The sequence below is a fragment of the Nerophis lumbriciformis genome, linkage group LG10 (genome assembly GCF_033978685.3).
Source record: "Nerophis lumbriciformis linkage group LG10, RoL_Nlum_v2.1, whole genome shotgun sequence".
Lineage (NCBI taxonomy): Eukaryota > Metazoa > Chordata > Actinopteri > Syngnathiformes > Syngnathidae > Nerophis > Nerophis lumbriciformis.
In genome coordinates this window covers 46,084,016-46,107,072 of record NC_084557.2, presented here as the reverse complement: position 1 = coordinate 46,107,072, position 23,057 = coordinate 46,084,016, and the positions used below count along the sequence as shown (strand labels likewise).

General features: G+C 39.7%; 1 protein-coding gene across 4 annotated transcripts in view; it reads right to left on the bottom strand.

Moving 5' to 3' along the window:
* Positions 1–23,057, bottom strand: part of pidd1 (p53-induced death domain protein 1) — a 56,690-nt gene that overhangs the window by 15,942 nt on the left and 17,691 nt on the right. For 2 of the 4 annotated variants that reach the window (XM_061969519.2, XM_061969521.2), the window contains exons 8-12: positions 22,143–22,290; positions 11,174–11,309; positions 10,930–11,080; positions 9,046–9,169; positions 8,793–8,908 (exon numbers count right to left, since the gene is read on the bottom strand). In XM_061969519.2, coding sequence (XP_061825503.1) covers positions 8,793–8,908; positions 9,046–9,169; positions 10,930–11,080; positions 11,174–11,309; positions 22,143–22,290 — 675 coding nt within the window. The remainder of the gene's footprint in view (positions 1–8,792; positions 8,909–9,045; positions 9,170–10,929; positions 11,081–11,173; positions 11,310–22,142; positions 22,291–23,057) is intronic. The other 2 variants (XM_061969520.2, XM_061969522.1) reach the window with 1 other exon arrangement.

The window sequence follows — 23,057 nt, the reverse complement described above, 5'->3', positions numbered from 1 at the left end:
TAACAGAGGAGTTTCTCTTTCAGGGGATTAACATGACAACTGTGTCTTTGACTAGACCTTCTGCATTCATGCAGGTGGCGAGGGAGCTGGGTGGAAAGCACCTCTTGTACATTGCAAAAAGTCAGTGTTTAAAAACAAGAATACAAAAAATGAGGGGTATTTTACTTGAAGTAAGCACAATTATCTGCCAATTGAACAAGAAAATGTGTCTTGTCAAGACTTTCCAAAACAAGTAAAATTACCTAAGTTCAATGAACCCAAAAATACCTTAAAATAAGTATATTCTCACTAATAACAAGTGCACTTTTCTTGGTAGAAAAAAAAAGAGACCTTTTTGCTCAATATGTTGAAAAATATTCTTAAATGAAGTAAATGCTAGTGCCATTATCTTGACATAATGATATGCGCTCGGCATTACATTTCTTGAAACCAGCAAACTTATACTAAAAACTAATTTATTGTTCTTAATGGAAAGGCAACAAGGCAAGCGCTTGTTACTCTCGGGGTCTCCTAGCCGCTCAGGCAAATCATATGGTCTAAAAATGCATTTTTCCATCGATAACATGATATCATCGCGCCAAGTGCGTGCTCTTTCAGTCAATTAGTGCGCATATATACAGCCCGGCCCCCGGACAAATTTTTTTAATTGTAATTTTGAGGAATTTATCTGAATGTGCATGAACTATTTCTGTTCAAAATAGTTAGAAATGTCACAGGTTAAATGTTTAAATATTAACTGTCCATTTACTGTACTGTGCCAACTGTACTACTATATGAGTACCTATTTTCTATTGTTTCATTAAAAATAAAACAGCAAAGTCACTTTATTTTCATCCGTTTTAGTCATGAGACACAATTGTGTCAAAGTCATGATTTTTTTTTTCATACTTGAAATAAGAAATTATTACTTTAAAAAAGTAGTTTTATACTTGTGAGTGTTGATGACACAGCTTTGCAACAGTTGATATTCTAGTTTCAAGCATGTTTTACTCAATATAGGTCAACAAATCTCAGCAACAAGCTGTAATATCTTACTGAGATCATTTAGGACCAAAACCCTTAAAACAAGTAAAACAGTCTAACATAAAATCTGCTTAGTGAGAAGAATGATCTTATCAGACAGAAAATAAGCAAATATCACCCTTATTTGACATATTTTATCTTACTTAGATTTCAGTTTTTGCAGTGTAGCACTACTATGATAGTATTGCTCTTATTTTTAACAGTCTAACTATTGGCCTTTGTAGGGTGAGTTAGTGAAAGTTATTATCATCATTAAATATTGCAAATAATATTGCTGATTGTCATCACCCTGAGGAACCACTGCGAAACAGGGAAAATATCATGACCGGTTTGGACTTTGTTTACGGTAATTATTTTACTGTGTTTTGTAGTGTTTCTTTTTCAGTGCTCTTTTTTTCAGTTCTACTTCCTGTCTGCTCTGCCTCCATTACTCTGGTTTGAGCGATGGCTCCCCTTACCTGTATCTGATACCGTATTTTTTCGGACTATAAGTCGCAGTTTTTTCCATAGTTTGGCCGGGGGTGCGACTTATACTCAGGAGCGACTTATGTGTGAAATTATTAACACATTAGCGTAAAATATCAAATAATATTATTGATCTCATTCGCGTAAGAGACCAGACGTATAAGATTTCATGGGATTTAGCGATCAGGAGTGACAGATTGTTTGGTAAACGTATAGCATGTTCTATATGTTATAGTTATTTGAATGACTCTTACCATAATATGTTACGTTAACATACCAGTTGGTTATTTATGCCTCATATAACGTACACTTATTCAGCCTGTTGTTCACTATTCTTTATTTATTTTAAATTGCCTTTCAAATGTCTATTCTTGGTGTTGGCTTTTATCAAATACATTTCCCCAAAAAATGCGACTTATACTACGGAGCGACTTATACTCCGAAAAATACGGTAATTATTTTATTTGTCTTAAAGCATGCACAGACCAAGAGTGGCAACCATAAATCATGAAGCATTTAATACATTTTTAATAAAACATTCTATTCTATTCTAATCTAGTCCCAGATAATGGCAGGCTGTATGTAATCCTGTATGTCAAATTGCAAATTGTCCTTTCGGTGCAATAAGAAAAGCTTAATGTGATTAATTCATTTTATTTTTTGTTTTAATCTTCTAAAATTGTTCTTTGAGTGCAATAAGAAACGTATGTTTAATGTATCGTAATTATTTTTTTTGTGGTGCCATTTATTTTGAAAAGTATCGCAAAGTATCGATAAACATTTTGGTACCGATACCGGCACCAAAATATTGGTAACGGGACAACCGTGCTGTGCATATGTTTCTGTCGTCTAGATTGTGATTCAAAAAACAGTGTTACGAATTATAGATGTGTGCTGCTGGTTCAACACATCGCACACAGGCAAGAGGAGCATGATAACAATGTGCAAAAAATGATTGTCTCTGTTGTAAAAGTCCCGTATGCACACAAAATCAGGAGATAACACACAATACACCCACTTCTACTACACGTAATAATTTATTTTTTGCACACGCTGTCGAGCACGTAGTATTTGGATCTTAGTAAAGCAGGCCCTTAGTATTGCCTTGCTCATGGTGTTTAGCTTTGTTACATTCTTTGTTTTGCTTGTGATTAAATATATCGTATTTTCCGCACTGTAAGACGCACCGGATTATAAGGTGCACCTTCAATGAATGGCCTATTTTAAAACGTTGTTCATATATTAGGCGCACCGCATTATAAGGCGCATAGAATAGACGCTACAGTAGAGGCTGGGGTTGCGAGACCTGTTGTGGCTCAATATTGGTCCATATATAAGGCGCACCGCATTATAAGGCGCATAGAATAGACGCTACAGTAGAGGCTGGGGTTGCGAGACCTGTTGTGGCTCAATATTGGTCCATATATAAGGCGCACCGCATTATAAGGCGCATAGAATAGACGCTACAGTAGAGGCTGGGGTTGCGAGACTTGTTGTGGCTCAATATTGGTCCATATATAAGGCGCACCGCATTATAAGGCGCATAGAATAGACGCTACAGTAGAGGCTGGGGTTGCGAGACCTGTTGTGGCTCAATATTGGTCCATATATAAGGCGCACCGCATTATAAGGCGCATAGAATAGACGCTACAGTAGAGGCTGGGGTTGCGAGACCTGTTGTGGCTCAATATTGGTCCATATATAAGGCGCACCGCATTATAAGGCGCATAGAATAGACGCTACAGTAGAGGCTGGGGTTGCGAGACCTGTTGTGGCTCAATATTGGTCCATATATAAGGCGCACCGCATTATAAGGCGCATAGAATAGACGCTACAGTAGAGGCTGGGGTTGCGAGACCTGTTGTGGCTCAATATTGGTCCATATATAAGGCGCACCGCATTATAAGGCGCATAGAATAGACGCTACAGTAGAGGCTGGGGTTGCGAGACCTGTTGTGGCTCAATATTGGTCCATATATAAGGCGCACCGCATTATAAGGCGCATAGAATAGACGCTACAGTAGAGGCTGGGGTTGCGAGACCTGTTGTGGCTCAATATTGGTCCATATATAAGGCGCACCGCATTATAAGGCGCATAGAATAGACGCTACAGTAGAGGCTGGGGTTGCGAGACCTGTTGTGGCTCAATATTGGTCCATATATAAGGCGCACCGCATTATAAGGTGCATAGAATAGACGCTACAGTAGAGGCTGGGGTTGCGACACCTGTTGTGGCTCAATATTGGTCCATATATAAGGCGCACCGCATTATAAGGCGCATAGAATAGACGCTACAGTAGAGGCTGGGGTTGCGAGACCTGTTGTGGCTCAATATTGGTCCATATATAAGGCGCACCGCATTATAAGGCGCATAGAATAGACGCTACAGTAGAGGCTGGGGTTGCGAGACCTGTTGTGGCTCAATATTGGTCCATATATAAGGCGCACCGCATTATAAGGTGCATAGAATAGACGCTACAGTAGAGGCTGGGGTTGCGAGACCTGTTGTGGCTCAATATTGGTCCATATATAAGGCGCACCGCATTATAAGGCGCATAGAATAGACGCTACAGTAGAGGCTGGGGTTGCGAGACTTGTTGTGGCTCAATATTGGTCCATATATAAGGCGCATCGCATTATAAGGCGCATAGAATAGACGCTACAGTAGAGGCTGGGGTTGCGAGACCTGTTGTGGCTCAATATTGGTCCATATATAAGGCGCACCGCATTATAAGGTGCATAGAATAGACGCTACAGTAGAGGCTGGGGTTGCGAGACCTGTTGTGGCTCAATATTGGTCCATATATAAGGCGCACCGCATTATAAGGTGCATAGAATAGACGCTACAGTAGAGGCTGGGGTTGCGAGACCTGTTGTGGCTCAATATTGGTCCATATATAAGGCGCACCGCATTATAAGGTGCATAGAATAGACGCTACAGTAGAGGCTGGGGTTGCGAGACCTGTTGTGGCTCAATATTGGTCCATATATAAGGCGCACCGCATTATAAGGTGCATAGAATAGACGCTACAGTAGAGGCTGGGGTTGCGAGACCTGTTGTGGCTCAATATTGGTCCATATATAAGGCGCACCGCATTATAAGGCGCATAGAATAGACGCTACAGTAGAGGCTGGGGTTGCGAGACCTGTTGTGGCTCAATATTGGTCCATATATAAGGCGCACCGCATTATAAGGCGCATAGAATAGACGCTACAGTAGAGGCTGGGGTTGCGAGACCTGTTGTGGCTCAATATTGGTCCATATATAAGGCGCACCGCATTATAAGGCGCATAGAATAGACGCTACAGTAGAGGCTGGGGTTGCGAGACCTGTTGTGGCTCAATATTGGTCCATATATAAGGCGCATCGCATTATAAGGCGCATAGAATAGACGCTACAGTAGAGGCTGGGGTTGCGAGACCTGTTGTGGCTCAATATTGGACCATATATAAGGCGCATCGCATTATAAGGCGCATAGAATAGACGCTACAGTAGAGGCTGGGGTTGCGAGACCTGTTGTGGCTCAATATTGGTCCATATATAAGGCGCACCGGATTATAAGGCGCACTGTCAACTTTTGAGAAAGTTGGAGGTTTTTAGGTGCGCCTTATACTGCGGAAAATACTCTGTTTACTTGCTCTACACCTGCCGTCTCTGCATCTTGGGGTTCCAGTCCAACAGAACGTAACAGAAAAGGTTGATTTTTGTTTTCTTTCTATTTATCTCATAGACTTACACTTAACCACAAATGGAATTATGATTAATAGTTCATTTAATCACAGCTATCCCAGGATGTCACCAAGAATGCTTAATTTAGGTCTAAAGTAGCATTTCAAAATAAAAGCCTTGAGCTGCAAGTTTTTTTTATACAAAATATATGGCTGTTGTTTTTACGGTGTAGTACTGTAATGGAAAAACAATACTACTTTTTTTCGGTAAAATTCTGGTGACTAACTTGCCAGTTTTTTTTCCGGTAAAATCTACTGGCATTTTTACTGTGTACAATTTGATGGATAACTTGCTTTGAAACAATAGGTCATGCAGACATTTACCGTATTTTTCGGAGTATAAGTCGCTCCGGAGTATAAGTCGCACCTGCCGAAAATGCATAATAAAGAAGAGAAAAAAAACATATATAAGTCGCACTGGCGTATAAGTCGCATTTTTTGAGGAAATGTATTTGATAAAAGCCAACACCAAGAATAGACATTTGAAAGGCAATTTAAAACAAATAAAGAATAGTGAACAACAGGCTGAATAAGTGTACGTTATATGAGGCATAAATAACCAACTGGTATGTTAACGTAACATATTATGGTAAGAGTCATTCAAATAACTATAACATATAGAACATGCTATACGTTTACCAAACAATCTGTCACTCCTAATCGCTAAATCCCATGAAATCTTATACGTCTAGTCCAGGGGTCGGCAACCTTTACCAGTCAAAAAGCCATTTTGACCAGTTTCGCAAATTATAGAAAACAATGGGAGCCGCAAATTTTTATTTTTATTTTAAATGAATTAACACTGCATATAAAGTTTTTTTTTTGCTTTGTGCTATGTATAAACTAGGGGTCTCAGACACGCTGCCCACACCTTTATATGGAATTTGAAAGATGGTGTGGCACGCGGGTTTTAAATGAATAGCGCTTGTCAGCGTCATGCGTGCCGTGATGGTACAGAATATAGCACCCACTGCAACCAGCGTGCCTGATCAGCCACACGTTGTATGGTGTTTCCGCTTGCTCACGTAGGTGACAGCAAGGCATACTTGATCAACAACCACACAGGTTACACTGACGGTGGCCGTATAAAAAAAACTATAACACTCTTACTAATAATGCGCCACACTGTGAACCCACACCAAACAAGAATGACAAACACATTTCGGGAGAACATCTGCACAGTAACACAACATAAACACAACAGGACAAATACCCAGAATCCCATGCAGCCCTAACTCTTCCGGGATACATTATACACCCCCGCCCACCTCAACCAACGCACAGAGGGGGCGGGGGTTGATGTGTGAGGGAGCAGGGTTGGGGTGGGGGCGGGGTTTGGTGGTAGCAGGGGTGTATAATGTAGCCCGGAAGAGTCAGGGCTGCATGGGATCCTGGGTGTTTGTTCTGTTGTGTTTATGTTGTGTTAAGGTGCAAATGTTCTCCCGAAATGTGTTTGTCATTCTTGTTTGGTTTTGGTTCAAAGTGTGGCGCATTATTAGTAAGAGTGTTAAAGTTGTTTTATATGGTCACCGTCAGTGTAACCTGTGTGGCTGTTGACAAAGTATGCCTTGCTTTCACGTACGTGTGCAAGCAGAAGATGTATATTGTATAACAAGCAGTGTTGGGACTAACGCGTTACAAAGTAACGCGTTACTGTAACGCCGTTACTATCGGCGGTAACTAGTAATCTAACGCGTTATTTTTTATATTCAGTAACTCCGTTACCGTTACTACATGATGCGTTACTGCGTTATTTTGCGTTATTTTTTATGTAGTATCGGCTAGAAACTGAGAAGATCTGAGTGTCGCTGCTGAAGAGGCGACGAAAAAGAGGCGCGCCGCGCGCTGTCTGTGTGTACGTGTGTGTGTGTGAGTGTGTGTGTGGGGGAGGGGGCGTGTCTGTGTCTACTATCAAGACGTCATGGCGAACCCCGAAGCCGAGTTTCTTAAAATGGAGATATTTTCAGTACGTTTCTTTTATCGACCACAAAGAAAAGAACATTTTAGCTGAATGTAAGTTTCAAATATGCTGAAACAGCGACAAAAACAACATGCTTTGACGAAGCTAGTAAAGAGACACACTCACCTCCACCTCCAACAGCGGCTGGATTTTAACGAGGCACTGCACACGTGAAGGTACACACACTCTGTCAATTCTCTTATATACTCTTTCATTTTAAACTTTTAGAGTGTTTGATTATCACTTCACTCTAAATGTTTAGACTATAAAGTTCACAAACCTAAAGAGGGATACTAGTGGGCCAGGCTAATATTTCCTTTTCTCTAAACTAAGTGGGGAAATGTGTAGAGTGTTCTGGGCTTCAGACATGATTTTATTTCAGAATTCCTTGAGAAAACGCCTGGTTAGGCTTTATGTATGTAGTGTGTGCCTTTCGTGTTTTACAGCTATGTTGTTATTATGCTGTTTGTTACTTATGTATGTTAAGTTGCAGCTATTTAAAATAGTTTTGTCAATTTGTTCTGGTCTGAAACAAATTGGCCCTTTAAAACATATCTTTGTCTTTGTGTGTTGTATGTAGAGCACATTGCTTAGCAGAGTTCAATGATGCAAATGCATGTCAAGTTGAACAACAGATTGTATTATTCTCCAGTGCAATAACAGTACTAAAATGAAGGCTAAAAGGGCATTAAATGGGGCCTTAAAAAAATTTAAAAATATATATATAAGTAACTAAATAGTTACTTTTCACAGTAACGCATTACTTTTTGGTTTAAGTAACTGAGTTAGTAACTGAGTTACTTTTGAAATAAAGTAACTAGTAACTGTAACTAGTTACTGGTTTTCAGTAACTAACCCAACACTGATAACAAGTGTTGGGCTGGCACGCTGTTAATACAGATTGTAGAGAGCGCCAAATGTTGTACCATCATGGCACGCCCTTATTATAGCTGTAAGGGTGAAAATCGGTGAATATTAATCCCGGGAGTTTTCTGTGAGAGGCACTGAAATCCGGAAGTCTCACGGGAAAATTGGGGGGTTCAGCAAGTAAGCTGCTGAGCCGCATCAGAGTGAATGAGATAAATAATATAATTTGATATTTTACGCTAATGTGTTAATAATTTCACACATAAGTCGCTCCTGAGTATAAATCGCACCCTCGGCCAAACTATGAAAAAAACTGCGACTTATAGTCTGAAAAATACGGTAAGTAAATATTAGTTGTAATATTAGATAATACATTTAAAAAAAAATGCAATTGCATGCAAGACATGTATTTTTTTTCTGTCAAAATAAAAAGAACGAATATATTTAATAGGAAAAGATACTTCGAAATTAGGCTTTCGCAGGCCACATATGGTGGGCCAGGTCTGGCCCTGGGCCTTGACTTTGACACCTGTGATCAAGTACATTCCAGAAGCCACAAATGCCCCCCGGTCCACACTTTGGACACCCTGGTATAAAACATTTGACTGGTTGGTACAACATTTATACATTGGTATAATTTATGACTTATTTGGACTGGACTATGAATTTCCAAGTCAATGTCATGTAATATAAAAAATATTGCAATTCCAATTACTGTGATTTTTTTTTTTTTTTTTAATGATCTTACTTGTCCCCTCACTGGCCCCTGGAGGCCCTGAGCAGGAGAGATGTAAACTTCCTTCAGATTCTTCCAGCTGGAGTGAAACACAAAACACAGTCTCCCCCCGACACAGTCTGGCCTGTCTGGTTAGAACAGGAAATAGGTCTCTCAACACTGCTTGTAAAACCCATTACACAAAAGTTTTGCGTAATACTTCACACTTGAAAAGCTGAGCGTAAATATCGATTTGTGATGAAGCTTGTAAAAAAGGACTTCCGACCTGTGTAGATATCTAAGCCTCTCTCAAAGCCAGCAAAGAACTGCTCTCCTTCGAGTAGGTCGCACAGGTCTGAAGGCTGGGGTCCGTCATACCGCTCTGACAGTGACTGCACCTGGTTTTCCACCTAAGAAGAAACCATCACAAACAGTAATTATGATCCTCAAGTTGACGTAATAAACACACTGTGTCTCGAACTACGATTGTGATTGGTTTTCATTTGCAATTACATGCCCAATATTGTACAAACCCCAATTCCATATGAGTTGGGAAATTGTGTTAGATGTAAATATAAACGGACTACAATGATTTGCAAAACATTTTCAACCCATATTCAGTTGAATATGCTACAAAGACAACATATTTGATGTTCAAACTGATAAACATTTTTTTTTTTGCAAATAATCATTAACTTTAGAATTTGATGCCAGCAACACGAGACAAAGAAGTTGGGAAAGGTGGCAATAAATACTGATAAAGTTGAGGAATGCTCATCAAACACTTATTTGGAACATCCCACAGGTGTGCAGGCTAATTGGGAACAGGTGGGTGCCATGATTGGGTATAAAAACAGCTTCCCAAAAAATGCTCAGTCTTTTACAAGAAAGGATGGGGCGAGGTACACCCTTTTGTTCACAACTGCGTGAGCAAATAGTCAAACAGTTTAAGAACAACGTTTCTCAAAGTGCAATTGCGAGAAATTTAGGGATTTCAACATCTACGGTCCATAATATCATCAAAAGGTTCAGAGAATCTGGAGAAATCACTGCACGTAAGCGGCATGGCCGGAAACCAACATTGAATGACCGTGACCTTCGATCCCTCAGACGGCACTGTATCAAAAACCGACATCAATCTCTAAAGGATATCACCACATGGGCTCAGGAACACTTCAGAAAACCACTGTCACTAAATACAGTTGGTCGCTACATCTGTAAGTGCAAGTTAAAGCTCTACTATGCAAAGCGAAAGCCATTTATCAACAACATCGAGGAAACGCCGCCGGCTTCTCTGGGCCCGAGATCATCTAAGATGGACTCATGCAAAGTGGAAAAGTGTTCTGTGGTCTGACGAGTCCACATTTCAAATTGTTTTTGGAAATATTCGACATCGTGTCATCCGGACCAAAGGGGAAGCGAACCATCCAGACTGTTATCGACGCAAAGTTCAAAAGCCAGCATCTGTGATGGTATAGGGGTGCATTAGTGCCCAAGGCATGGGTAACTTACACATCTGTGAAGGCACCATTAATGCTGATAGGTACATACAGGTTTTGGAACAAAATATGCTGCCATCGAAGCGCCGTCTTTTTCATGGACGCCCCTGCTTATTTCAGCAAGACAATGCCAAGCCACATTCAGCACGTGTTACAACAGCGTGGCTTCGTAAAAAAAGAGTGCGGGTACTTTCCTGGCCCGCCTGCAGTCCAGACCTGTCTCCCATCGAAAATGTGTGGCGCATTATGAAGCCTAAAATACGACAGCGGAGACCTCGGACTGTTGAACGACTGAAGCTCTACATAAAACAAGAATGGGAAAGAATTCCACTTTCAAAGCTTCAACAATTAGTTTCCTCAGTTCCCAATCGTTTATTGGGTGTTGTTAAAAGAAAAGGTGATGTAACACAGTGGTGAACATGCCCTTTCCCAACTACTTTGGCACGTGTTGCAGCCATGAAATTCTAAGTTAATTATTATTTGCAAAAAAAAAATAAAGTTTATGAGTTTGAACATCAAATATCTTGTCTTTGTAGTGCATTCAATTGAATATGGGTTGAAAATGATTTGCAAATCATTGTATTCCGTTTATAATTACATCCAACACAATTTCCCTACTCATATGGAAACGGGGTTTATAGTAGTAAGTGCACAAGGACAAACTACCTCACCTTGTTAGTCTGTAAACACTGTAGCAGGACTTGTGAAGGATCAGTTTTCCGCTGGAGGACCAGGAATTGGACTTTGAACTGTTTTAGCCTTTGGTATACCTTTCTAACCATGCCGCCAACAATTGTCTGAGTCTTGTACCACAGCCAGTACCTAAAAAGCAAAAGTAAGGTACAGTAGCAAGTTGAACAACTTATAACAGATAAACAGATATAAACAACTTGAGAATCCATTGGAGAGACGTACCAAGAGAAATGCGTAATGTAGAATATAGCATACAAATGGGTGACATAGAGAGATACTTGAGAGGTGATGTCCGTCCAGGTTTGGGCAGTAGGGTCTCCGTGCAGCAGATATAAACAGGACATATCAACTGTGTGACCTACACAAATTAAAACAATTATCTTAATGAAACTCGTATCAGCTGTGTAAATAATACACAGCTATAATATAAGATATTAAAAACAAAAAGGTCCAAAGTATATATGCAAAACAAATACTACCTGATTTGAGAATAATGTATATGTATAGGAATATATGTTTAACAGAAGTCCCTAAGGGCCATATTCTCCCGTTTTTACTTCAGCGTTTTTTTTACACGCTTCAAGTTACACACGTTTATCCTATTCATATTCTCCCATCCAGTCTGCAGACGTGCCCATTCGACATAAATCAGGCAAAAGTATTTAAAGGGGTCATATTGTGATTTTTTTTTCCTATATTAAAAAACTTTCTTGTGGCCTACAAAACATGTACCGTATTTTTCGGACTACAAGTCGCAGTTTTTTTCATAGTTTGGCCTGGGGGTGCGACTTATACTCAGGAGCGACTTATGTGTGAAATGATCAGTGTTGGGTTAGTTACTGAAAAGCAGTAACTAGTTACAGTTACTAGTTACTTCATTTCAAAAGTAACTCAGTTACTAACTCAGTTACTTACACCAAAAAGTAATGCGTTACTGTGAAAAGTAACTATTTAGTTACTTCTTTTTGTCTTTTTTTTTTTTTTTAAAGCTCCCATTAATGCCCTGTTAGCCTTCATTTCAGTACTGTTATTGCACTGGAGAATAATACAATCTGTTGATCAACTTGACATGCATTTGCATCACTGAACTCTGCTAAGCAATGTGCTCTACATACAACACATAAAGACAAAGATATGTTACAAAGACCAATTTGTTTCTGGCCAGAACAAATTGACAAAACTATTTTAAATAGCTGCAACATAACGTACATAAGTAACAAACAGCATAATAACAGCATAGCTGTAAAGAAAGAAAGGCACACACTACATACACAAAGCCTAACCAGGCATTTTCTTCCTCAAGTAATTCTGACACAAAATCATGTCTGAAGCCCAGAAGACTCTCCACATTTCCCCAGTTTTAGTTTAGAGATAAGGAAAAATTGGCCTGGCCCACTAGGATCCCTCTTTATGTTTGTGAACTTTATAGTCTATACATTTAGAGTGATGTGATAATCAAACACTCTAGAAGTCTAGAATGAAAGAGTATATAAGAGAATTGACAGCAACGTTCCCTCTCAGGAGCGCGCATGTGCAATTGTGCACTGCTCAAGCGTCCTCTGCGCACGGCAAATCTATGCCACGCACAAAATCAAATAAAAAAATAAGCGCATAACAATTTTCGACACGACACGGACACGACAGAGAAAACCGTTTTCGTCATCATTGTTCAAATATTGTAACGTCTGTCGAGACGCTTTGAGGACATGAATTCCATCCATCACTTTACTGAGCAAAACTATTTATTGTCGGCCATAAACACATCACCAAAACATTAGTAAAAAAAATGATATCTAGCAAAAGTGGTCATTTTCTGCAGTACAAACCAGACCAAAAGCAACTTTGTTTTATCAACAGCTGCCGCTCGCTCTTTCTCACGTGAGCCAACACTTGCACATATGGCACTGAGCCAGTGATGCGTTTACAGCCACACAAAAAGTCGGACAACTCCAACACCACACATAAAGTGTCATTCCAGGTCGTTACACTATGATTTACCAATCAAATGTGTGCTTATTCTAGTGTCATTTATTAGGAATCTTAATTTATAAATATTAATCATTAAATGCTGTTAGTATATTAAATAAATACTAATAAAAATATATTTTTTACAAACAGGAAGTTGCAGGAATGTACACATGATCCCCTGCTTACATCTCATTGTGCAACATGTGAATGTTTTAATGGGAACTAGATGCAATGTCTGAAAGGGGTACAAATTATGTCCAAAGCAGGACCTCCACCCAGACAAACAATACAAGTACACAGTTCATGAAAAACAATATTTGTTGTTATTGTCATTGTAAGTGGGCCTAAACACTTATATTAGAAATGGAAATGACTGCTGTCATTTGATTATAATAATAAGATAATGTTGTCTGTCTATCTGTGTTGGCCCTGCGATGAGGTGGGGACTTGTCCAGGGTGTACCCTGTCTTCCGCCCGAATGCAGCTGAGATAGGCTCCAGCGACCCCGAAAGGGACAAGCGGTAGAAAATGGATGGATGGATGGAGATTGAACTTGTTATTTAGTCATGTTTGGGACAGGTGTGCTGCTGGTGTAGCCACAGTGTGCACGTCTAAAGTTGCTCACATGGGCTCCACTCAATGCTCAGGGACTTTTTGCGTTTGCTCACACACATGAACAATTAGAGGGAACATTGATTGACAGAGTGTGTGTACCTTCAGCGGTGAATGATGAGAAGAGGCAGAGTTAATCCTTAAATGGTGGAGGTGAAGTGTCATTGGATCCTCTATCTCTCTTTACTAGCTTCGTCGAAGCATGTTGCTATGTAGCTTGTTTCAGCAGATTTGAATTGCTGTTTTGGGCAGTAGATGGGATCTTTGATCCAAAGCACAATTTACATTTAACTAAAATGTTCTTTTCTTTGTGCTCGACAAAAGAAAAGTAGTGAAAATATCTCCATGTTAGCAAACTCGACTTCTGGCTCCGCCATGATCAGACACGCCCCCCCCCCCTCTCCACACTCACACGCACACACAGAGCGCATGTCTCTCTCTCTTCTCCGGCTTGACACAAGAAGAATCAGAACGATGACAGAGCAGCGCTCCGATAAAACACACTTTATACTACATAAAAAGGAACGTAAAATAACGCAGTAACGCATCATGTAGTAACGGTAACTGAGTTACTGAAAATAAAAAATAACGCGTTAGATTACTAGTTACCGCCGAAACTAACGGCGTTACAGAAACTAACGGCGTTAGTCCCAACACTGGAAATGAATAACAGATTACCGTAAAATATCAAATAATATTATTGATCTCATTCACGTAAGAGACTAGACGTATAAGATTTCATGGGATTTAGCGATTAGGAGTGACAGATTGTTTGGTAAACGTATAGCATGTTCTATATGTTATAGTTATTTGAATGACTCTTACCATAATATGTTACGTTAACATACCAGTTGGTTATTTATGCCTCATATAACGTACACTTATTCAGCCTGTTGTTCACTATTCTTTATTTATTTTTAAATTGCCTTTCAAATGTCTATTCTTGGTGTTGGCTTTTATCAAATACATTTCCCCAAAAAATGCGACTTATACTCCAGTGCGACTTATATATGTTTTTTTCCTTCTTTATTATGCATTTTCGGCCGGTGCGACTTATACTCAAGAGCGACTTATACTCAGAAAAATACAGTATAAATAGGAATATATGTTTAACAGAAGTCACTAAGGGCCATATTCTCCCGTTTTTACTTCAGCGTTTTTTTTACACGCTTGAAGTTACGCACATTTATCCTATTCATATTCTCCCATCCAGCCTGCAGACGTGCCCATTCGACATAAATCAGGCAAAAGTATTTAAAAGGGTCATATTGTGATTTTTTTTCCTACATTTAAAAAACTTTCTTGTGGTCTACAAAACATGTAATGGTGGTTCTTTAGGTCAACATTTTGCATAGATTAGGTTTTACCAGTGACGTGCAGTGAGGTTCATGGCTGGTGAGGCACTGACTTCATCACAGTCAGATTTACAAACATATGAACCCTAAAGAGTATCTTATTCACCATTTGATTGGCAGCAGTTAACGGGTTATGTTTAAAAGCTCATACCAGCATTCTTCCCTGCTTGGCACTCAGCATCAAGGGTTGGAATTGGGGGTTAAATCACCAAAAATTATTCCCGGGCGCGGCGCCGCTGCTGCCCACTGCTCCCCTCTCCTCCCAGGGGGTGATCAAGGGGATGGGTCAAATGCAGAGGACAAATTTCATTACACCTAGTGTGTGTGTGACAATCATTGGTACTTTAACTTAACTTTAACTTTACACATACAAACTGTAGCACACAAAAAAGCACATTTAATAAAAAAAACGTTATTATGGTCTTACCTTTACTTATAAATAAAGTCCATTCGCCCTGACGGGTGTGTTATATCAGCTAAAGCCCTCACTTAAACTTTCCACGTGCAAGATTGAATCTATTTAAAAAAGTGTAACCGAGGGTTTATAAATGTCGCCTATACTGTATGAAACTACAAAATAACAAACACGGAGGCTCCAGTTTACACGAGGACCACTTTATTTACCTTCTTTCAAAAACCTCCGCTCCACTACAACATGTCATCACTCTCTTGGCGCCTTCAAAATAAGAGCTCAAGGCATATACTGTATAACAGCGCATAACAGGAACTTACCATCACAAAGAGGAAAGCCCATAAAAATAGGTTACAAAAGTTATTTAATAAGAAGCCAAAAAGTGCAAAAACAATAATGTTCATGTTGGAGGAGTTGTGAATTAGATACACCTGCAGTCTGCAGGTGTACCTAATGTTGTGGCCTTGCAGTCATTCACAACTCCTCCAACACGAACATTATTGTTTTTGCACTTTTTGGCTTCTCATGAAATAACTTTTTTAAATAGATTCAATCTTGCACGTGGAAAGTTTAAGTGTGGGCTTTAGTTAATATAACAATTCTACGGCGGGGGTGCAGGAGGTGGGGCTACTGGAGCCTCAGCCAGTGCGTCTTTTGCAGCCGTTTTATGATCGCTCAGCACAAGAAATACGTTACACACATACAGTTGTTGACAAAATACACTGTACATTATATACCTCAGCTAACTAAACTATGGAAATGTGTAATATAATTCATATAGCAATACAGTCTCACTGCACAGCAGGCCAGCAGTTAGCCGAGTCCGTCCATGTTGAGGCATTGAGTGACGTGCCTCAACTGGCTGCTGTCTCTTCTCAGTATTTGAACGGCAAATGTGAAAATTCAGCGATTTTGAATAAAAATAATCTTAAACTGGTGAAGTTAAATGGAAAATAACTTTATAGTATAATCACTGCATATATATAACAATTTAATTAATTTTTTTTCTTTTTACATTTTTTTTCTTTCCATGATGGCATGCGTCTTTTGCAGCCGTTTTATGATCGCCCAGCACAAGAAATACGTTACACACATACAGTTGTTGACAAAATGCACTGTACATTATATACCTCAGCTAACTAAACTATGGAAATGTATAATATAATTCATATAGCAATACAGTCTCACTGCACAGCAGGCCAGCAGTTAGCCGAGTCCATCCATGTTGAGGCACTGAGACGTGCCTCAACTGGCTGCTGTTTACCGCACCGTCTCTTCTCAGTATTTGAACGGCAAATGTGAAAACTCAGCGATTTTGAATAAAAATAATCTAAAACTGGTGAAGTTAAATGGAAAATAACTTTATAGTATAATCACTGCATATATATATATAACAATTTAATTAATTTTTTTTCTTTTTACATTTTTTTTCTTTCCATGATGGCAGGTGAGGTGGGGCCTCACCTGCCTCTAGTGACTGCACGTCACTGGGTTTTACCAACTGTTTTCAAACCGCTTTCTGACCGTCTCTTCAGGATAATCATGATTAATCACTAGGGGTGTAACGGTACGTGCATTTGTATTGAACCGTTTTGGTACGGGGGTTTCGGTTCGGTTCGGAGGTGTACCGAACGAGTTTCCACACGGACATATTAAGTAGCGCACCGCATGTAAACAATGCACACTGAGGCACAACACACGGCATGCCAGCAGTGACCGGGCTAGGACAACATGTAAAAGCCAGAGCTAGAAGACCCTCCTGCCTCGTTAAGATCTCCCATTTGGGAACATTTCGGCTTCGCGGTGCGATAAAACAATGGAGGACGAGAGGCGGACAAAGCAAAAGAGGTTTGCCGACATTGTTCAGCAGCGGTAGAGTATGCTTCTGACAACACGTCAAACATGCTAACGAATTTTGAAGCGGCATTACTCCCAAGTGAACATCGCTTCAACGAAGAGAAAGTTGAAGCCTCTCCTCGGCGAGTCAGGCAGGGCTAAAGCAATAACAAATGTTTTTATAGCAGCAGATATAAGTCCATATTCAGAGGTGGGTAGAGTAGCCAGAAATTGTACTAAAGTAAGAGTACTGTTACTTTAGAGAATTATTACTCAAGTAAAAGTAAGGAGTAGTCACCCAAATATTTACTTGAGTAAAAGTAAAAAGTATGTTGTGAAAAAACTACTCAAGTACTGAGTAACTGATGAGTAACATACACACTCATATATATATATATATATATATATATATATATATATATATATACATACATACATACATACATACATATACATTGATATATACAGTATATAATTTATATGTATTTATTTAGCTGTTTTTGTTTACATGTTAAAGGTGTTTTAATGAATATACATGCATGTTTAACATATAGATTCCTTTCTTTCATGAAGACAAGAATATAAGTTGGTGTATTACCTGATTCTGATGACTTGCGTTGATTGTAATCAGACAGTCGTGATGATAACGTCCACGTTTTCAAATGCAGGAGAAGAAAAGTTCCTCCTTTCTGTCTAATACCACATGAAAGTGGTGGGTTTTTGGCATCTTGTTTGTCCAGCTTCCATATTCGTTTTTATACACTTTACAAGAAACATATTGGCGTCAAACTCCGTACCTTGCTAGCTTGTTTGCGCTGGCTTTCGGAGACTCTTGTTTTGAAAGCGCAGGCGCGATGGAGCGGCACTTTTATTGTGAAGACAGGAACGTCCTCATGTGCGGTCAGTCTTTAGGCTTTTGACGGGATGTACGGTTAAAATAAAAAAGTATCTTTTTTCCTTCACACTTTTGATTGATTGATTGGAACTTGTATTATTAGATTGCACAGTACAGTACACATTCCGTACAATTGACCACTAAATGGTAACACCCCAATAAGTTTTTCAACTTGTTTAAGTCAGGTCATGTGACCACCTGGCTCTGTTTGATTGGTCCAACGTTACCGGTGACTGCATCTGATTGGTGGAACGAAGTGAAACGTCACCAGTAAGGCAGGCACTTTGACGGTCTATCTGACAGACCAAAACAAACAACGCGTGCATTAACAGATCGATAAAAATTAGTAGCGAGTAGCGAGCTGAATGTAGATAAAAGTAGCGGAGTAAAAGTAGCGTTCCTTCTCTATAAATATACTTAAGTAAAAGTAAAAGTATGTTGCATTAAAACTACTCTTAGAAGTACAATTTATCCCAAAAGTTACTCAAGTAGATGTAACGGAGTAAATGTAGCGCGTTACTCCCCACCTCTGTCCATATTGCATTAAAAACTAGATTTTGAACCACTTCTATGGTGGAAAAACAATGAGCCCATATATCCTCTTACTGCTAAATTAGCCAGGCACTACCTCACCATACCTGCTACCTCCGTGCCATTGTAACTGCAAGCAGGTCTGCTCTTTCTGCAGACAATGTGGATAAACTGATTTTTCTGGCAAAAAACATGAAGATTGAGTGAGAGTCACCAGGGTTAAAGACTGGGGGGAGAAAGAAAAGTTAATCTGAGGCTGAGTTGACTTGAAACTGTTTAATATTGCACTTGTTATACGTAGAAGAACAGTTTTGTCATTTTATTTAATCTGAGCAACAACTTGAGGCAGTTTAATGTTGATTAACGTGGACCCCGACTTAAACAAGTTGAAAAACTTATTGGGGTGTTACCATTTAGTGGTCAATTGTACGGAATATGTACTGTACTGTGCAATCTACTAATAAAAGTCTCAGTCAATCAATCAATCAAAAAAGCACTTTATATGTAGAAAGGTTTTGTTAAGAAACCATTCTGAGCCTTATCTTATTTAGTTTTTATTTGATATATGTTGACCACATTAACCCTGGCAATGGACCCTGTGTGTATATGTATGTTATTATTATGCTTAGCATTCATGACTGCCTGCTGTTGCACTGATCAGCCTAGTGGTGGCTCACATCCATCACACACAGAGCTATTTCTATTTTTGGGCAGAATTATTATAGTGTTCCCAATGTTAAAAGGATAAAGCCATTGTTTACAAATTTGGTAAATAAATAACCAAAAAATGTATATTTTGTTGTTTTCTTACTGTACCGAAAATTAACTGAACCGTGACCTCTAAACCGAGGTACGTACCGAACCGAAATTTTTGGGTACCGTTACACCCCTATTAATCACAGAATTAGAGTATGATTAATCTGAATAAAAAATAATCACTTGACAGCCATAATATTTTTGCATACATTGTGAAAAAAAATGTGTAGGTTTTAGACTCGAAAACCTATTTTTGATTCATTTTAATATTTTTTACTGCATTCAAATGGAAAATGGAAAACATTACCACAGTTTTTACAGTAAAATCAATGTATTTTTGTTTTTACGATGTATTACTGTAAGTGTAAAAACGATACCACAGCTTTGTTTTTATTTACGGTAAAATTTTGGTGACCCAGCTTTTTCCGTAAAAATAATTTTTACAGTCCACAATTTGATGGATGACTATTTGATGATATAAATATTTGACTATTTATTTTGATTTTAACAAAAAAAAAGTTTTGTGAGGTAATATTAGATCCAGTTTAAAAGATATGAAATTGATAGCGGTACAACAAGTATTTTTTCTATCAAAATGGAAAGTTGACAACATTTAGTATGAAAAGATGCATAATAATTCCAGATTTTCGCAGGCCACATAAAATGATGTGGCGGGCCAGATCTGGCCCCCGGGCCTTGCGTTTGACATCTGTGGTCTAAATGCATTGTATGTTTGTACCGGGATCTTAAAACACGGCCAATATATACGTGCGGTGCCCTTCCGCTGTGGTCGCACTCACAAGACAATAATGAAAACTTTGCTTTTTTGATAGTTGATACAGAGTGACATTATAGTCCTTTTATCCTCATTTAAATGGATAGATAGCTTTGCAGACATTTCTTGTATCATTTTATTAAGTGAGGACAAGTACAGACAAAGAACCATTCACATTCACTCCTATGGACAAATTACAAACCCTGTTTCCATATGAGTTGGGAAATTGTGTTAGATGTAAATATAAACGGAATACAATGATTTGCAAATCCTCTTCAACCCATATTCAGTTGAATATGCTACAAAGACAAGATATTTGATGTTCAAACTCATAAACTTTATTTATTTTTTTTGCAAATAATCATTAACTTAGAATTTCATGGCTGCAACACGTGCCAAAGTAGTTGGGAAAGGGCATGTTCACCACTGTGTTACATCACCTTTTCTTTTAATAAACGATTGGGAACTGAGGAAACTAATTGTTGAAGCTTTGAAAGTGGAATTCTTTCCCATTCTTGTTTTATGTAGAGCTTCAGTCGTTCAACAGTCCGGGGTCTCCGCTGTCGTATTTTACGCTTCATAATGCGCCATACATTTTTGATGGGAGACAGGTCTGGACTGCGGGCGGGCCAGGAAAGTACCCGCACTCTTTTTTTACGAAGCCACGCTGTTGTAACACGTGCTGAATGTGGCTTGGCATTGTCTTGCTGAAATAAGTAGGGGCGTCCATGAAAAAGACGGCGCTTAGATGGCAGCATATGTTGTTCCAAAACCTGTATGTACCTTTCAGCATTAATGGTGCCTTCACAGATGTGTAAGTTACCCATGCCTTGGGCACTAATGCACCCCCATACCATCACAGATGCTGGCTTTTGAACTTTGCGTCGATAACAGTCTGGATGGTTCGCTTCCCCTTTGGTCCGGATGACACGATGTTGAATATTTCCAAAAACAATTTGAAATGTGGACTCGTCAGACCACAGAACACTTTTCCACTTTGCATGAGTCCATCTTAGATGATCTCGGGCCCAGAGAAGCCGGCGGCGTTTCTGGATGTTGTTGATAAATGGCTTTCGCTTTGCATAGTAGAGCTTTAACTTGCACTTACAGATGTAGCGGCCAACTGTATTTAGTGACAGTGGTTTTCTGAAGTGTTCCTGAGCCCATGTGGTGATATCCTTTAGAGATTGATGTCGGTTTTTGATACAGTGCCGTCTGAGGGATCGAAGGTCACGGTCATTCAATGTTGGTTTCCGGCCATGCCGCTTACGTGGAGTGATTTCTCCAGATTCTCTGAACCTTTTGATGGTATTATAGACCGTAGATGTTGAAATGCCTAAATTTCTTGCAATTGCACTTTGAGAAACGTTGTTCTTAAACTGTTTGACTATTTGCTCACGCAGTTGTGGACAAAGGGGTGTACCTCGCCCCATCCTTTCTTGTGAAAGACTGAGCATTTTTTGGGAAGCTGTTTTTATACCCAATCATGGCACCCACCTGTTCCCAATTAGCCTGCACACCTGTGGGATGTTCCAAATAAGTGTTTGATGAGCATTCCTCAACTTTATCAGTATTTATTGCCACCTTTCCCAACGTCTTTGTCACGTGTTGCTGGCATCAAATTCTAAAGTTAATGATTATTTGCAAAAAAAAAATTGTTTATCAGTTTGAACATCAAATATGTTGTCTTTGTAGCATATTCAACTGAATATGGGTTGAAAATGATTTGCAAATCATTGTATTCCGTTTATATTTACATCTAACACAATTTCCCAACTCATATGGAAACGGGGTTTGTAGATTCTCGTGCATATTTATACTGTAGGACTCATAGAAGCATTCAAGGAGCGCAATAAAACTCCACACAGAGGTGTCTGAACTGAGATCCGAACCCAGAAGCACCTGGTTATAGGGCAGCTATGCGGACCACATGATCTACTGTGCTGGCAACATTCAGCTTTGTTGAAATGTTAAACATGTAGATTTTATGTGAGGAAACTATGGAACCAATTTTGTTGCATAAATAATAATGAATAAAAGAGCAACATTACCTGTAACCCCGGGCGGCAGCGGGACCTGCACTCTGATTGGCTGCAGGAAATGCATGCTGGGAGTCTGTGAGAGGCAGAGGAGAGGGCTGACGCTCGCCTGTGGATCACCACAAAGTGTCTGTACCTCTGACACAGACACTTGCAGCACCTACAAACAGAGAAACACCTCAACAGTTTGACCACCACCATGTATACAACACTGACACAATTAGGGATGTCCCGATCCAGGTTTTTGCACTTCCGATCCGATACCGATATTGTTTTTGCATTTCCGATCCGATACCGATACTGACCGGCCTATCCGAGCACGTATTAAAGTTTAAAGTTATTTAGCCTACTTAGTTGTCAGAACCATGTTGAAAAGGGTTTTAGTACTCTTGATAACAACTAGTCAGCTGAATTAGGGGAGTTTGAATAATACACAATGGTTGGTAACAAGAAACTGACCTGTTTATTCAAGGATAAACACAAAAAAAACAAAATTATACATGACAAACAGAAATGGCATCATTGAACTAGGGCTGGGCGATATGGCCTTTTTTTAATATTGCGATATTTTAAGGCCATATTGCGATACACCTCCTCTCTGAGCTGCCACCTTAACGTGGTAGAGGAGTTTGCGTGTCCCAATGATCCTAGGAGCTATGTTGTCCGGGGGCTTCCATGCCCCCTGGTAGGGTCTCCCAAGACAAACAGGTCCTAGGTGAGGGATCAGACAAAGAGCAGCTCGAAGACTTCTATGGAAATGCAAGAACCGAGACTCAGATTTCCCTCGCCCGGACGCGGGTCACCGGGGCCCCCCTCCGGAGCCAGGCCCGGAGTTGGGGCACGATGGCGAGCGCCTGGTGGCCGAGCCTGTCCCCATGGGGCCCGGCCGGGCACAGCCCGAAGAGGCAACGTGGGTCCCCCCTCCAA